Source organism: Paramisgurnus dabryanus, chromosome 19, assembly GCF_030506205.2.
Source record: "Paramisgurnus dabryanus chromosome 19, PD_genome_1.1, whole genome shotgun sequence".
In the NCBI taxonomy this organism is placed as follows: domain Eukaryota; kingdom Metazoa; phylum Chordata; class Actinopteri; order Cypriniformes; family Cobitidae; genus Paramisgurnus; species Paramisgurnus dabryanus.
The window spans coordinates 5310201-5328987 of record NC_133355.1 but is presented as its reverse complement, the minus strand read 5'-3'; the positions used below and the strand labels follow the sequence as shown (position 1 = coordinate 5328987).

At 36.1% G+C, this 18787-nt stretch overlaps 1 protein-coding gene across 2 annotated transcripts in view; it reads right to left on the bottom strand.

Annotated features, from left to right (window-relative positions):
- Positions 1-18787, bottom strand: part of cdk12 (cyclin dependent kinase 12) — a 32051-nt gene that overhangs the window by 553 nt on the left and 12711 nt on the right. Inside the window, exons 3-14 of one of the 2 annotated variants that reach the window (XM_065285793.2) lie at positions 15950-16147; positions 15727-15866; positions 15474-15644; positions 15196-15385; positions 15053-15109; positions 11512-11613; positions 10718-10795; positions 10513-10629; positions 10138-10269; positions 8803-9002; positions 8095-8508; positions 3660-3954 (exon numbers count right to left, since the gene is read on the bottom strand). In XM_065285793.2, coding sequence (XP_065141865.1) covers positions 3660-3954; positions 8095-8508; positions 8803-9002; positions 10138-10269; positions 10513-10629; positions 10718-10795; positions 11512-11613; positions 15053-15109; positions 15196-15385; positions 15474-15644; positions 15727-15866; positions 15950-16147 — 2094 coding nt within the window. Of the gene's footprint in view, positions 1-3049; positions 3955-8094; positions 8509-8802; positions 9003-10137; positions 10270-10512; positions 10630-10717; positions 10796-11511; positions 11614-15052; positions 15110-15195; positions 15386-15473; positions 15645-15726; positions 15867-15949; positions 16148-18787 lie in introns of those variants that run through there. The other variant, XM_073812788.1, reaches the window with a different exon arrangement.

The following is an 18787-nucleotide window of genomic DNA, read 5'->3' as shown; positions in this document are numbered from 1 at the left end:
GTCATAAGGTTCAATTTTTGTTTACACATAATCTGAAAGCTGAATAAATAAATAAGCTTCTCATTGATGTTTGGTTTGTTAGGATAGGACAATATTTGGACGAGATACAACTATGTGAAAATCTGGAATCTAAGGGTGCAAAGAAATTTAATATTGACAAAATCAGCTTTAAAGTTGTCCAAATGTATTCAATAGCAATTGCATTTACTCTCAAAAATAAAGTTTGGATATATTTACGGTAGGAAATTTAACAAATATCTTCATGGAAAATTATTGTTACTTAATATCCTAATGATTTTTGGCATAAAAACCCAATAATTTTGACCCCTATGATGTATTTTGACCTATTGCTACAAATATACCCGTACTACTAAAGAAGACAAGTAAGTACCACCTGCCTTATATTTTGTTATAATGACATTTTCATTACATGTCCAATTCATTTTTGTGGACGGGGCTTACTGGCACTGATATCTGGTTTATAAATATTAAAATAAACATCAAGGGGCAAACATCTTAAATACAGAGGCAGACTTTGAATTTGTAATATAGTAACGTCGCTTTGCAAAATAATAAAACCAACTTTGGCAACTCCTATGCCCAAAAGTTACACAAACTCTGCTCAGTAATGATTTTATATAGAAAGGCTCATTAGCGCCACTTGGTGGATAAATGTTAGAAGCAACACTTCCTGAGTAAACTGTCATGATTAATACTTGACAATTACATTTTTGACATAGGGCTGTCAAAAGATTAATCACGATTAAACACATACAAAATAAAAGTTAGTTTTTGCACAATATATGTGTGTGTAATTATTTTGTATATATATATATATATATATATATATATATATATATATATATATATATATATATATATATATATATATATATCACACACACACACACACACACACGCATTTGAAAAAATCATTTACATTTATAATATTTATTTATTTAGATTTTGATATGTTTTATATTATATTTAATTTTTTTTAAACATACATAAATAACATTTTTTATTTTAATTTATATATGTATGTGTGTATTTATATATACATAATAATTACACACACTCACACACACAAATATATTATGCAAACAAAAACTTTTATTTTGTATGCAATTAACCCTTGTGCATTGTTCAAATTCACTTCCCTTTTGTGTTGTTAGTGGCCAAAAAAGGCCATTAAATTAAACGGCTGTAAAAATGTATTAGATGATTTTTTTTGCATAAATCTGTTAATCAACCTATGTACTGATCAAAACTACCAAATGTTTACAAAAATTCCATGATTTTAACTCTTTAATTGCCAGGTTCATAAGTGATGTCACTGATTTGGGGGAAAACAGAAAATTACTGATTTTCAATATATAAAGTGACTGTGGACTGGATTTTTTTCACCTTTTTACAGTCATGTCAAAGATTAGTAAAAACATTGGCTTTGATGCATTTTTAGCTTTTGTGCAGCATCAGATTTTATTTTTCGCTCCCCCATTTATGGTTCGTGGCCATTTTTGCCCCATTGACTTCCATTATAACAATGTTTTTTGATTGCAAAGCCATAACACCTTATGATCATGCATTCTTGATTGTTGGTGGTTTTTCATTTTGCAAAGAGGTCAATTTTGTTGATCACCATGTGGCACCATTAACCCTTTAGTAGGCCTGTGCAAAAACAGAGCTTAATTTCTGGTTTGTAGATTGAGTTATATGGAGTATAACAATATTGCCCACTGTATATTGTTAAGTTTTTTTTTATTTCAAAGCATTTTCTTAAAATTTGTCACCAAAAATCATTCCATTTGCTGAAACACAGAGAAAGTTGTGGCCAAATTAAGACAAAAAAGTCCAAAAACGGCCCCAACAACACATAAGAGTTAATCTTTTGACAGCCCTATTTTTAAATTATGATTTTGACCTATAGTGAATATGACATGACACTTTAATAATATATCGACAACCCTATCCAATATCGTTCACTTCCATTTTCAAATCAATTACAAATCTGAAGCATCCAATTTTTCTGACTATTTTTTACTGATCTTTGCTGCTTTGTCTAGCATTACTAGTTAGTTAAATGTTCAGATTCAGAAACACAGCTATTTAATCATTTCAGATCTAGTTTCAATTCCTTTTCTGAGATCAAAGGTCATCTGTGAGGATCTTAACCAGTACAGGTTGAGATTAATGATATTAATGATTAGGCATAATAACATTATAACGGTTTTTTGTTGTTGTCTGATTTTCCTTTCAGGAATTAAAATATTCAACAACTTAGCAATTCTTCTTGTGTAAAAGAGCCTCCTTCTGAAGTATGCACAGAATTTTCCCAAATCCTAAATTTCACTGTGTCAAAAAAAAAGAAAAGAAAAAAAAGAATATATAGCAATAAATGAGGATACCATCTGCTGTAAATGTGGAGACACATTTCAAGTGAGAGCAAGGTTACCTTTTAAGATACATTGTTACAGTTCCCTTTCGAAGGAACACGTGCTGCGTCACTGCGATGACACTCTGGGGACGCCTCCAGGGGTAAGTGCGTCTGAATGTGTAAATTAAATTCAACCAATGGTGAGGCTTAACGACAAAGACAGGGTGACGCGGGAGCCAGGAAGTATATCGCTATCTGAAATATTGCCAAAGACGGCGTTATACAGGGACGCAGGAAGTATGGCAATGGAGACGCAGCGTCTCGTTCCCAACAGTTACATACCAGAGAGGTTTTCCTTTGTCAAACACAACTATGCAAAAAAGCATTTTGATATAAATAAACATTCGCATATAGAAGATATAAGCATTTAAAGCGAACAGTTTAGCATGTGTGCTTAAAAAGTCTAGAATTTTAATGATATTATCCTACACTACACAGGGAATAATAAGGACTTTTTTCTTCCCGACTCCCGTATATTGTGTACAAAAGTAAAAAATATTTTGAAAATGTTGAAACCTTAGAAATTTTTTCTTGTTTTATTTTTCAGTTTTATAGTTAAAGATCAACTTTAGGAACAAAACTGGCAACATTTCCTGAGCCCAGGAAGACACGTTTTACTTCGCCACACATTTAATTTATTGTAATTTTACAACATTTACATTTGGCATACTCAAATCAAAGTTAGCAATTCTGTTGCTAAAAATCAGATCGCTCAGTGTTACTTGCAAGAGTTTCAATTCAACTTCACAAAACCTCATGGTCCTGAAAACAAACTGCGAAGGGTGGGGGAAACTCATCAAGTGGATGTCAGAATAGGGACATATTTTTCCCACCAAAAATAAAACCACCACTTTTCTCTTCATTCCTAAACACAGACCTAGACTTTAAACCAGACCAAGTCTCATGCTTTACAGATATCAGTGCTCAAAAGCCATTGAGAGAGGGTGGATTCACAAGTTTATGCTTAAACATTGTAGTTAGTGTAAAACTACCGAAACGGCCTCCAAATAACGCTGTACATCGCTGGGAGGGATGAACGTCATCCGGTAAACATTCAAGAATTCTTCCTAACATTTACGTTTCCTCTAACGGAAGAAAAAACAGTAAACATAAGCGCAACGGATAGTTATAAAGCACGCTAAAAAATAAACAGTTCAGAGGACAAAGCGAGTGACTTTAAGTCCCGGCACAGGAAGGGCCGGTGGCCCCACCCAAAGTGTACCTCAGGTCTTGGTCCTGGGGGAACTGAATCTCAGGAGCAGAGTTTTCCAGACCAGCAGCGGGTGATGGGACGTAAGAGGAAGCAGGCACTGGGGTTGTGCTCTGAGGAGAGATGGGTACCTGACCGGGGTGCAGGTCCACTGAAGGACCCCCGTCCTCTGAGGCCTGCTGGGATAGAAGCTGGAGCAGGGTGCCCACTACATCAGATGTGATGTCACGAGGGGGTTTGGAAGTGGAGGATGCCGGTTCTGGTGCAGATTTGGAGTCTGTCGCCTCTGGCTTTATTAATGCAGCATCTGCCAGAAAAAAAACACACACAGAGGAGATAAACACAAGGTTATGTTAAAAAGTGATGTATGAGCTACAATTGCTTTCACTGTGCAAAGCCAAATACTCCTGGTATAGTTTTCCACTATATATGAATTTGTGCATTTTAAACTATTTAAATAACAGTGACTTTATTGAAATAAAATATTTTTTTAAATATGATTCATTCTTCATGCACATGTATAAGGTAAAATTGGTTAAATCAAATACATATTTGTGTCTATATCATTTTCAACACTATTTTATATAAAAAACACTTATTTATGTGTATATTGTATATACAATGTGATTCATTATTATATATGATTTGAAAGTGCATAGTTATCAGCTAAAGTTATTTTTTGTGATTTACTGTTTTCTACATAAATGCCTCCTACATAATGTTATATTTTTTACCTTGATGTCTTTAATATTGACTGAGTAAGGTTATGTAAAAGATTGAAATCAAACTTTAATGCTCCTAATATCAGTCTTAGATTATGAACCTATAATCACACAAATTAAAAATTATTTTTAATATTTATTTTAATAAATATTAAAAAAGTAATATTACATTTTCTATCAACGAGACCTGATAAAGTTGAGTTAATCTCTGTTTCAGTACAAATGCAGCTGAAAGTTTTGAAAAGTTAATAAAGATAAAAAAATTATTAAGCCTTAGGGGTAATAGATTTAAACTTACACAAGCAACAAAGTATGTTTATACATTATTTATATGTTTATATATACATACACACTGTTTGTTACTAACCAACGTCTTTTAAAAACTTCTACACGGTTAAAAAATTCCACATTTTTGTTACATCAACAAATATTTTTCTCTACTTCAACTTTCAAAAAGTTAAACAACTTCAACTAGTTTTTATAAGTTATGTCAACTCGTCATCAGGCAAAATTTAAAAGTTGTTTTAACTTAATGCTGCATAAAACGTGTATCGACTTCTGGATGTATTGTGCATAAATTGGCAAAGTTTATAAATATTTTGGTTATATATGTAACTGTTTTTGTGTATATAATAAAACTTTGAAACATTTGTAAAGCTCTACATTTGTTATATCTTCGTTACATGAATATTTATGTAAAAAAATATTAAAGGGACAGTTCGCCGAAAAATGAAAATTGTGTCATCATTTACTCACTCTCATGTTGTTACAAACCTGTAAAAATTTCTTTATTCTGACAAACACAAAGTCAGATATTTTGAAGAATGTTTGTAACCAAACTGATCAGAAGGCCCATTGACTTCCATTCTTTTTTTTTCTTATTATGGATGTCAATGGGGCTTCCGATCAAACATCATCTTTGTATTCATTCGAACAAAGACATGAGGTTGAATAAATTATGACAAATTTTCTTTTAATTAAAGTCTTTTAATTAATAGTCTTAATACGAAGTAATGAACTGTTTAAAAATATAAAACTGATGAAATGTAGACTACAAAACAAAGGCATGCAATGCACCTGTGAGTCTGACCAGAATATACAGCTAGTCTCAGCAAACTGAGCGTATAATCGCTTATCTAATAATAGCGTTTGAATGTGTGTATATCATTTTAAGTGTACAGATTGAAACAGTAAGGATTTTGTGAAGGATGGTGGTGATAAATGAAGTCATGCATCATGCTCACACACATGCACTTATTAAACTGCTGAAATTGACACATTGAAACATAGTTTAAGAGTACTTCCTAGTGTGTTTAGTGTTTATTTGACTACTGATATGTAATCCTGATTTTTAAGATTTAAATATTGTACTTTAATCACTGCAAAAAAATGAAAGTGATAAATGAAACAACTAAAACAAAACAAAAAAATCCCTTTTGCATTTGTATAAAACAGTATTAAGGTGCTGACAAAATATACAGCGTAGCTTTATTTGACACTTCTCACAGTAAGACTTTTATTACAGTGTGTATTCACAAATTAAAACCCAAAGACTGTTTAGTTAGGAGAGATCAGAAAGAAAACTACTGATGAGAACTGAAAGGAAAGGGTGACTGAGCTACAACGACCATGAGCTCAGAGGTTTTATCTGTCAGTCGGGCTCAAAAATTATATTTTATAAAGTCGGATTAGAGAAGTAAACGTTACTGACCGAAGATCATGCACATAGAAATGGGTGAATCTCACAAAACTCTTATTGGGTGTCCGGTGCATGTTCAAACTTTAATTTTTTTAATTTTAAGAAAACTAAGTGGACAGTTCACCGAAAAATCTAAATTCTGTCATAATTTACTCACCCTCATTTTGTTTTAAACCTCTATGAATTTCTTTGTTCTGGTAAACACAAATGTAGATAATTTGAAGAATGTTTGCAACCAAACAGATCTGGGGCACCATTGACTTGCATAGCATTAAAAAATTGTGAATGGTGCCCCAAAATATATTCCTTTGCGTTCAGCAGGACAAAGAAATGTATACAAGTTTGTAACAACTTGAGGGTGATTAAAGGACAACATTTTTATTTTTTTTAGTGAACTATCCCTTTAAGTTATTTAAATGTGTATTTGGGATCCTTAATGCATTGTGACATTTTCGTGAAACCTAATTCGTTTGAGCCCTCCAAACGCTCTCGAAGCAGTTCAGTGTGTACATGTGAAACCAAGTGATCTGAGATCCCCCAAAAAGCGAATCGTACTCAGACCATACCCAAAGAATGGTTCGCTTTTGGGTTCTTTTGTGGATCAATTTATTTTTGACATTTGAAAGCAATGAAGTCCCGGTCTGCTCCGCGTGTGGTTTTGACATGAAGTTATGATGTAAACAAGAAAGGGTCTGAGATCACTTTAGTTCTGAAGAGGACCCAAAAAAAGAACTGGGTCCTCTTCGGAGTCCACTATATTGTGAACATCAAAAGGACTGAGGTCACATTCGGCTAGTTCCTTTTTATGGTTCACTTTAATTGGACTGGGTTTGGATCTTTTAAAATGAACTATATGTGAAAACAGATTATCAGTCCCCAAAATTGTGATTATTACCATAATGTATTAAATTTAATCTTAATTTTATCATTTTTAATCCTAAATTTCATTCAGTATTACAAACCACTGTAGTGCAATGATGTTTCATTTGTATAAATTAAGGACAGTACAACTTTTTCTACTATGAAATAAATCGTTTGAATACTACACTGAAAAAAATCTCTGGTTGCACATGATTGAATTAAGTTTTCTAAAAAGGATTAAAAAAAAAAAATTATATATATATATATATATATATATATATATATATATATGTTGGATATACGTAATTTAATTATGTACACCAGTTCAACATGATTGAATCAAGTTTCCTTAAAATGAAATTAATTTTAATGAATGTTAATTTCATTTTAAGGAAACCTAATTTAATTATGTGCAACCGATGTCCAGAAGTTTTTTTCAGTGAAATTTTAATTATGTTAATAATTAGCGCACAAATTGGAAAAGATACTTATCAAATATATGGGTATCAAATTGATTTTTAATTGAAAATAACTAGGTTTTGTGAAATTCACCCAGTATCTGTGCTAGGCCAGTTCAGTATAAAATACGTAACTATACGTATTGTGGTAACCAGACACACTGCAGATTAATCTGTGTATTAGAACAGAGGCACAAGTAAGCATGTGTCCAAAACTGCTCTTTATTCCAGAACTACTTCATCTGGGATCAAAACACAGACAGGTTAATGCAAACACTAACCATCCTATTGGCGTTTATCCTTCTGTGGACGCAACATAGCCAGTTTTGCGCACAAAATAACAAGCGTAGCGTGTGAACGAATGACACGAAAACAGTGGCTTGAGAAAAATAAAATGCTGCAAGGCTAAAATTCAATGAAAGTTCACGACAGCAGAAAAAAACATTTGGGTTTCAAATAAACATGACAATTTATTCATTATGTTGCAGCTTGCAGTCTTCCAACGAACCATTTCCCTTCACAAGATAGGAAAACAAACATCTTTGAATGAAAAGCCTATAATTGCCTCGATGCGGGTGGGTCCCACATACCCAGCCATCAGTGGAGAGCTGATGAGACATTACAAACTTGTTTTTTAGTAGTTGTGGCCAATCGCAGCTTTCGATTACTTAGGCCCCGCCCCAACCGTAGATTTAGCTAACACTTGCCCTCGCTGCCCTTGACGGAAGCTGAGCTATCTCGCGGCACTGCCTCGTCCGACCGGACTCCGTTGCTTTCGTCCGCTCGCTCCGCCCCCTGTGCCTGAGCCTTTATCAGCTGCTCCAATAGGAGCGCGAGGAGGCCGGCCTGGTCTTCCTGCGGAGGATCCGAAGGCTGTGGATTGCTAGAGGACTGGAACAGGGTGGAGAGATGGCTAAGCACTTCTTGCTGCTGCGCGGGGTCCACTTCAGGGGTAGAAGGGGCGGCGGGAGTTTTGGACAGCAGAGATGTTGATGGTTCGGAGGAGCTGCGGAGTAACTCGGCCATCTGCGGGAGATTTAGATTGTCTGATTGGCCCTGGAGCAGGTTCAGAAGCACAGCCAACTCGGTCTGGTTCAACTGCTCCGCTGCCGCTCCCAAACCTGTGTGTAGAAAATCAGCACACAAGTTACATAGCTTGTTATAAACTATAGAAAAAAGCATGGCGCTGACCAAGATCCACTCAATTAAATGGTAACAAAAAGTTAACCAAACACGGAAGGGAGGCAAGGATATAGGCATAAAATTAAATGAATGTACAGACCACATTTAAAACCTATGTGCCCATACTTACATAAATTGACCAATCAGATTTGTGCTTACCATATCAAGAAAGTCTTTTTAAGTTTTGTGTGTTTTTGTGAAAAGATTATCATCCGAGACTACACATATCCCACCTTCGAGCTCACTGGCTGCAGTATTTGCTGGCACAGGACGGGCAGATGGAGGAGGAGGTGGTGGCGGCGGGCGGCTCTTCTCCCCTCCAGACTCCTTTCGTGGCGCTTTAGCGACAGGGGGGTCCTCAGGCACTCCGCTTTGTCTCTGTCGCCGTCGTTTCTTGCTCCACAGCTCATGACAATCTTGCCAATGAGGCAAACTGGAGAACATTTGAGTTATTACAACAAAACTCTGTTTATCTTTATCGACACAACGTCATGTGACCAGCAGGTACAGAATTACATTATTTTAATGGATCCCTTTAAAGGATTAGTCCATTTTCTTAAAAAAAAATCCAGATAATTTACTCACCATCATGTAATTTAAAATGTTGATGTCTTTCTGTGTTCAGTCGAAAAGAAATTGTTTTTTTTTCAGGAAAACATTCCAGGATTTTTCTCATTTTAATGGACTTCAATGGACCCCAACACTTAACAGTTTTAATGCAGTTTAAAATTGCAGTTTCAAACGACTCTAAACAATCTCAAACGAGGCATAAGGGTCTCATCTAGCCAAACAATTGTCATTTTGGCAAGAAAAAAAAAATATGCACTTTTAATACACAACTTCTCATCTTGCGCGATCTCTTGTAATACGTCATCACTGCAAGAGGTCACGGATGACGTATCAAAACTACACCCCAGTGTTTACAAGTGTGAAGAAAGAGGACCGTTCCGACGTTGTTGTTTGTGGAATGATAGTAATTAATGTCTTTGTGTCAGTTTATTGTTTAAAATGGTTCGCAAATGTGCGCTTCATATATGTAACACGTGACCTTTCTACGTCATTACGCAAAAAAGGTCGCGCTGGCACGTCACACAGCCGGAGGAAGACGAGAAGTTGTGTATTAAAAGTGCATATTTTTTATTTTTCTTGTCAAAAATGACAATCGTTTGGCTAGATAAGACCCTTATGCCTCGTTTGTGATCGTTTAGAGTCCCTGAAACTGCAATTTTAAACTGCATTTAAACTGTTAAACTGTTGGGGTCCATTAAAATGAAAAAAAAAATCCTGGAATGTTTTCCTCAAAAAACAATTTCTCCTCGACTGAAGAAAGAAAGATATCAACATTTTGAAAAGACATGGTTTTGAGTAAATTATCTGGATTTTTTAAAGAAAGATTGGATAGCAATGCATACTGCTAGCTGGTGATTGGCACAACTTGCATATGTAAAATGTTAATTTTAAAGTTAAACTCTCATGTGTGGGGTTTATTTGATACAGTGGATCTCTTTTCAAGTCAGTCATATTTATTAAAAAGATTTAATTGATGAAGGTGCGAGAGATTTACTGACTCTGGCGGTGACATTTTGTTGGGCTCCACGTCACACAGAAACTGGCTTGCGAGGGCCTGCTCGGCTGTGCAGCGTTTCGACGGGTCCAGCGTCAACATGTGATCCAACAGGTCAAGCGCCGAGGTGGGCAGGCTGCAAAACAGACATTTTTAATATACTGGTATACTAAACCTTTTCCACATTGACACATGGTGTTGTGGAGGCATGCGATGCTTAAATCATTACAGATATGTATCGCACTGTCTGAACAAGCCGATCATTTTGTAAGTCAGTCCAGCAGATCGGATTTGAAAACCGAGCATTGTATGCCTGCAGCGTGAACAAAGCCAAACTTACAACTTTTAAATTCACTGCCAGCTCAAATCAGAAACTTACAAGGCAAATTCCTCTCGTAAGCGTCGCCTGTATTGTTTCTTGGGTCTCATCGTGTTAAAGTAAGGCAGCTTTATCACATCTGGCCATGCAGCAGGACACGGGCTTCCACACAGACGACTGGACAAAACAAATAAACAAGTCTATGGTAACAGCACATCACAAGTACATTTGCTCAAGTTTTTATCACATAGGTTTGACAACACACCTGATCAGCTCCAGCTGCAGTAGTTCCTGGTTGGCCTGGAAAATTGGTTTCTTAGTAAAGAGCTCTCCCAAAATACACCTGTACACAAACAATCATTTAGCATTTACATTTCAACATAAATGCCCAAAGTTAGTTGACTGTAAAAAAAAGGCACTTTTGTCAAATCAACATATGTTTATGCTACTTTAACATAAAGGGACACTTCACCCATTTGCATTAAGCTTTGTATAGTTAGAAGCCCAGTCATGTTTTTAAATGGTCATGCATCATTTCCTCAGTTGCCGCTTAGACAGGAGAAATACAGATTTCAGTGTTGCACTTCCTTCTTTCAATGATGTGAAAATCATCATTTTGCATAACTGAAGGAAATCCAATATCTTTGTTGAGGGGGTGAGACTACAAACACCCCTTTTCTCAGTCAAATAGGCACCAAATTGTAAATGTATGTTACATTTCGACTACAAATATGACACATTAAGATTAATGTTTCTACGGGTGAAATGCTCCTTAATTTAAACAACTTCAACTACACTAGTCAACATTTGAAGTGGATCAAAACCTTTCCTAAAAGTTGTCTTAAAACCAATACCCAGTACCCGTTCTTGTCTTAGGACAAGTTTGATGAATGTTTTTGATCCACTTCAAATGTTGACTACTATAGTTTTTATAAGTTATGTCAACTATTTACAGATCAAAACTGAAAAAAATATATTGAATTGACTTGCAAAACCAAGTTATTTTAACTTCATAATGAATTTCTTTACAGTGTTGGTGCGAGCAGATATTGGTCTTACCCGCAGCTCCATACGTCTATAGCAGGTGAGTACCTCTCCTCTCCCAATAGCAGCTCAGGTGGTCGGTACCATAACGTGATCACCTTATTAGTGTACGGCCGACTGGAAATGACCAGACACAAAGACCATAAAAGTAAAAACAAAGATATAACAGGATTAAGCACTGCTATTACAATGAATAATGGACAATACAACGCTTTTTGACGCGAGTGTCTGGGGAAGGGGTGCAGTAGTTTATACAACCTTGTGAAAAAGGTGTTTTTAGCCCAATTTGAGCTTAAAGGGATACTACGGCCAAATATCAGAATTACCCCATGATGTAGGAGAGAGCAGGGCACAACCATATGCTTTTTGGCTTTGGCTCTATCATTCAAAAAATGTGACCCCCTCTGGCGAAATGAGTCGGAAGTCGCAACGTTCCATTTTAAGGTATGAGCCGATAATGTGGAAAAACAATGAAATTATCAAAAAAAAGCTAATTTCAAAGAACAGACATTAAAAAATAATCTCCCAAAGTTTCGAATTCCAAATAATTGAGTAAAGGTGTTTAAATGACTATTAAAGTTGAAACAGTTTTACTAAATGCGCTTGAAATGAACATTGTTTTTCTCAAATCCTCTCGTCACCTCCGAGCATTTCCCGGGGATCCCCTGAAACGTCACCATCTCTCCAAATATGCGCTGCGTCCCAAACCGCATACTTCCATACTATATAGTAGGCGAAAAGCACAACTTCTCGTAGTCTTTGCCTACTATATAGTATGGAAGTAGGTGGTTTGGGACGCAGCGATGGTGTTACACGTTGTTTTAGAGCCAATCAGAAATCTTCATAAACTCTGATCATTTGTCAATGGGAAACCCCGGGGCACTCGATTGTTCCAGCCATCCTCCTGTCAGACTCGCAGCACCCTCCTCTCCTTTTTTAATTGTTTACACTGTTATTGTCAACTAGCCTACACAAAGATATGATTGCATAGGCAAGCATTATTTGTTTTCTTTTTGCTTGTCTCTCTGCCTCTCTCAATTTCTCTCACACGCACGCGAACGCGCGCGCACACACACACACACACACACACACACACACACACACACACACACACACACACACACACACACACACACACACACACACACACACACACACACACACACAACACACATTCTGGTTTCCATGTTTTGTGTGGACATTCCATAATTGTAATGTTCTATTCCCTTCCCCTAACTCAAACCCCAACCATCACAGAAACCTTTCTGTTACTTCACATTTTCAATAAACATCATTCTGTTTGATTTATAAGCTTGTTTCTTGGTTTACTGAAATAGCATTTATATTAATGTCTTTGGTCAAATTAAGCTGTAAAATAAATCGTTTATCCCTTTAAAAATGCAATGGATTTTGAAAGATATCTACAAAAAAGGGCAAAAAACTTTGAAGGCATTTTTCTCAGGTTTTCAGTTGGAAAAAGAGGACAGACAACCTTAATTCAAATGTCTATATCTTTAAAACCATTCAAGGTATGCCTTTAACTAGGATATCGTTTGAAAGCTTATGATCTCCTCTTTCCATTGATACCAAAATCTCAATTTTGAAATTTGGGTCACTGTGACTCATTTTGCTGGATCAGGTCACAAATATTTAAGTTAGATTAATAATTTTTTTACACAATCGACACACACATCTTTGCTACAAATGGACATTTAAAGTTTGTTTGTGGGACCTACTGTTTTCGTACAATTACACCGAAAGTAACAGGAGTGCAAACTTACCCCATAGGTGGGGTTAATTGTAACAAACAAAGGGTTTGTTGTAACACCTGCTAAAAAAATTTGTTTAAACACAAATAATTCAACAAAATGTTGTATATATAATAAAGGTGGATATTGTTTATATATCTGCCTATAATAGATAGATATCCACACATTCATCCATTCATGATCCTTCATCTAACCATCCTTGTATTATGCATCAATGCACACTAAATAGATTTTTTTTGAAAGGGATGCACAATTAAGACAAAAAAAGTGAGTTATTTCCCCTGATATTATAATAAGCGTTTTCATTTTGATAAATAGTATTTACATTTCATCATCATTATATACCTGAGGCTTAATTGTAACACTGTGTTACAACTAACCCGACTGTGTAATTTTTTTTTAATCATTTTTCAAAATGGTTTTCAAAAGACAGGGATTAAAATAATATAAGGTTTGATGACTTACACAGCCAACTCAGAAATTAAATTGAAAATTCAATGACTAAACGTGGGGACACATTTTAAGTGAGAGCAAGGTTACATCGCGTTACCTTTGAAGATACATTGTTACAGTTCCCTTTTGAGGGAACTTGCACTGCGTCACTGCAGAATGTGTATAAAAAATTCAACCAATGGTGAGGCTTAACGACAAAGACGGTGTGATGCGGAAGCCAGGAAGTATATCGCTATCTGAAACATTGCCAAAGACGGCGTTACAGGGACGCAGGACGTATGGGAAGGGAGATGCAGCATCTCGTTCCCTTTTTAAGAAAACGTAACCCGAGACGTTTTCATTTGTCAAACACAACTATGTAAAAAAGGATTTTGGTATGAATCAACATTCGCATACTATAAGCATTTAAAGCGAACAGTTTAGCACGTGTGCTTAAAAAGTCTAGAAATTTTTTAGAAAACTTCTTGCATAAAATAGATTCAAGCACTTTCAATGACCTGTATTCATGTACGTATATTTTTAAAAAACTTTCCAGGGCATTTAATTTTTTCCCCAGATTCACAAACTTTCAAGGATTTCAAGGACCCTGAATGAGGTAATTTTGATATTTGGCTGGATTATTGGTTTAAGAAACAAAAGTAATAGTACACAGTTAATGTCCGATTTAAAGGGGACAGAGAATGAAAAAACATTTTTACCTTGTCTTTGTTGAATAATGGTAGTCTACCCGCATTCATGAACATACAAAAAGTGCTAGACATGCTAAACATCTCAGTCTCATAGAAATTCCTCTTTTAGAAATGTCAGCCAGAAAACGGCCCAATCTGAAAAAATGATGCTTATGACATCACAGGCATCTCACTGCCCCTGCACTTTAAAAGAATTGGCTACTTTTTTTTGAGTGGCAGCAAAGTCAGCCAATCAGTAATGAGATTGCAGGTTAAGCCAGTAGGGGGAGCCAAATAGGTGCAAAACCACCCCCACCCTTAAAGAGCTATCTGAGAGAGGTTTTTAGGAAGCTTTTAAGGCATTACAGACCCCAAAAAAATTTGTTTGTCTACATGTCACATCACAAAACAAGGATAAATACCCCGTTCAATCATTCTATGTCACCTTTAAATGTAATTTTAGGGATATCTGTTTTTCCCCATTCAAGTAGGACATGATTGCCTAGTAGTGACATGACATCCCTAAAGGAACAAATTATTGCTTTAGTTAGTGTTTAAAATTATCTTTCAGAACTGAAATGCATCATGCAAAAAAAGTATGCATGCAGTTTTTCCATTAAAATGTGCATATGCATTAAATAACTCAACCAGGATTTCTGATATTACCTTTCCTCAGAGTTATACAGACGAGCCAGGCCAAAATCTGCAAGCTTGATCTGACCGCTGTAAAACAGATTCAGCATAAGAGAAGTTTGCAAAAGAATAAACACCATGTTGGATGGGAAATCCCGAATTAAAAACACTGGTACCTGTTGTTCAGCAGTATATTGGAGCACTTGATGTCTCTGTGCAGAAAGTTTTTCTTGTGGCAATAATCTAATCCCTCCATGAGCTGATGCATGAAGCTCTGTATGTGTTCATGAGAGAAAGACACAAGCCCAGACTCCAACAGTCCCATCAGATCGTGGTCCATGTACTCAAACACCAGGTAGAAGGCACCTTAACAAAAAAATGCAATTCAAAGGCTGTCTGAATACTAAAGCAAACAGTTATCAATGTAATAACAATGCAGATGCATTTAACAGACCTTTGTCCTTTTTGAAGTCGAGCGCGTCCTGTTTATCAGTGACGATCTCTTTCATGTTAACCACGCTGGTGTGGTTGAGCTGTCTGAGGATCTTGATCTCTCTAATGGCGGTGATGGGAAATCCTTCCTTTTCATTATCTAAGCGAACCTTCTTCAACGCCACCAGCTCACCTTTACAGATGCATAGTCGTCAGCACTTCTCATTTTAAAACTCATTAGCAGCAGTTTGACAAATCAGATAGCGGCAGCGCACCTGTGTCTTTGTCTTTGGCCTTGTACACCTGGCCGTAGGTTCCTTCTCCAATGATGCCGATGATGTCAAACTTATCCACACAACGTTTGCCCCAGTCAGTCTGAGTCTGTTTCCTTTCTCCGTACCTTGGACAGCAAATCCTAGAGAGATCACACGGAGACGTTTTCATGCCTACTGCACTTAGTGTTAAGATGAACCCAGAATGGGATACAGTAATACTTACTTTGGTCTCTTCTTGTAGGTTGGTTGCAGAGGGATTGTGGGCTCTTGGACAGGTGATGGTGGAGGGGAGGGGTCGGCACCACGAAGCACTGGTGGGAGGGGCAACTCGCTAAGGAGGCGTGTCCTGACGTCTTTTTCCTTTTCTTTCTCCTTTTCTCTTTCCTTCCGTGATGACCTCTGGGATAGTCTCTTCTTTGGACTGAAATAGTAGGATAGACGATTAAAGTTTTTTTTTTTAAACAAAACAGCAGTGTCTATTTTTTTAGGGGTGAATACATAAATTTAGTGATAATTTTATGAGAAAAAGTGCAAACAAAACAATTACCATGATTGATATAAATACTTCTATATAGATGTAGAAATAAATCCCATATGGCACAGTATCCCCTTTATTTATGACAACAAAATTGAAAGTTTTTGAAAGTGAAAACCTTCACAAGCCAACTGAAAGAAAAAGATTGCTGTGAATACAAGCAACAGGATGATATAAAAAACATCATACCCCAAGAATATCACAGAAATAAATGTTTTTTTTTTTTTTACTTAAAGCAGTGTAAGATAAAATTTTGGAAACATTATCAAACCAACACAGAGATACAGAGTTGTGCATGGGTAACCACTTAAAGCTGGGGTGCATGGTCTCTGAAAGCCAATGTTGACATTTGAAATCACCTAAACAAACACGCCCCTACTCCAATAGAATCTGGACCTTCTTTTGATAGACCCACACCCACACATACACAACCCAGGCAATGATGTCGGTTAGTAGACACGCCCCTTACTGCTGATTGGCTACAAGAATGTTTTGGTACTCAGCTCGACTCCCTTTTCCAAAGTGTTATTCAAAAATCATGCGCCCCGCCTTTAAGACATCCTTAAGGCAGGAGGAATAAGTTTTGTATTTTATTTGCGCCAACCTTCCGGTCTCTCTCCTGGAGCCAACACGGAAGTGAAAAACTGCAATTTATCGACTGGCCACTAGAATGGAAAAATGGAGTCAATCCAATAGACCCCCCATCCTAAAAGAACTAACTTTACAGCAGAAATAAATATGTTTTTAGCCTGGTACAAAAAGTGATTTTGGTTTACATAAGACCACTGTGAGGGGGTTAATTATATTAAGCATAATTACATCTGCAAAATTAACTCTTTCACCGCCATTGACGAGAAATCTCATCAATTAAGAGAAAACGCTTCCCCGCCAATGACGAGATTTTCCGTCTTTCCACAATACCGCTATTATCCACCAGGTGGCGCCCTTCCGCAACTTTTTAAACCGGAAGTATTGCCCTATGGCAAGCGGCTGCATGTCCGTGTCTGTTTAAAAGATCGCTCTGAATGGGATCTCTATGAAAAGTCTGTCACAAAAATTGAATTATCTCTGCTTTTTGCTCAAAATGTGGTGTTTTTGCAGAAACCTACCCATATTCAAAAGCTGATTACAAAAGAACCACTGAAGGTAGGATGAAACGTTTTTTTTTTTTTTAAAGCAGAGGGTCTGTTCTTTCATTTGGTATATTGTATGTTTATATATTTAAAGAAGAACATGTTCTGGAAGGCATTAAACTTTGGTGAAAATTATGAAAAACGCTGGCGCTGGCTGGCAACTTTTTTTTAAAAACGCTGGCAGTGAAAGAGTTAAAGGGGTGGTCACTTGAGTGACAGGTGGATTGCAGCTGCTGTCACTACTATGTGGGAGTGTTTTCAGCGACCAGGAAGCACAGCTCCATCCATATCCCGCCTCTTCACCAATTTTCAGTTATCTTTGAGTGACTTGCTGCTAAGATGTCGTCGGTAGTTTAAGCTTTAAAAAAAAACGCTCTTCAGTGTGGCGTGACAAACACTACATCCATGTTTTATACGGTCTACAATTAAAACTCTTATTCTCATACAGAGCTTCTTCAAATGTTCATTGTGAGTAGAGTGACCCAAAAGAGTATTTGGATAAAAGTTGGTGTTAAACATTTATGAACAATAAAGCTTTAGATAATATCAAAACACAAATAATAGTATAAGTATTTATACCATCAGAATTAATATACAAAAATACAGTTAAAATGGTAAGAATGTATGTTTTCAGACTATCAATTGTTTAATGAAACATGCCCATTCTGAACACTATAAACCACACTTGCAGTTACTCCACTACAATCTCATTCACAACACACATTCATCCCAGAAAAGTCCCATAACATCGCCAGTGTGCCTCCTGCGTAAGGGTGGACAATGAGACCAAAATCTTATATCACAATAGGATTAATTTTATATTATGATAACGATATGTATCACGGTAGACTTTTTTAATCTTTAAATAAGGTTTTTATATATAAAATACACGCATATATACACATATAAACATATTTTACATATTTTGACGCATGTGTGTCTTTAAGGCCAAAATTATTTTTTTGCAAAAATGCTCACAAGCTTAATGGGTGATTCTCGCGAAATTAGACTTTTGAAGGGTCATGAAACTTTTTGATAAAAAAAAGTAAGAGAATCAAAATAAGCAGCACACAGTAACAAATAGAGATCGACCGATACTCATTTTTTTAAACTGATAAAAAATATTTGGATGCTTATGTGCCCGATAACCTGAACCAATTCTTATTTACTGTTATACTTCTGTTTTTGACATAATTACAACAACACGACTGAACTGAACAAACCCTTATAATAATAATCATCATAATCACTCCCTCTTTGCATATAAAGTCATAAATAGAGGGGTCTGAAAGAGTGAAGAAAAATATTAATTTAATGAATAATGTAGAAATTATATTCCCAATACATGGATCATTCCAAACACCCCTATCATTTCGTCAGAAATGGACTGATC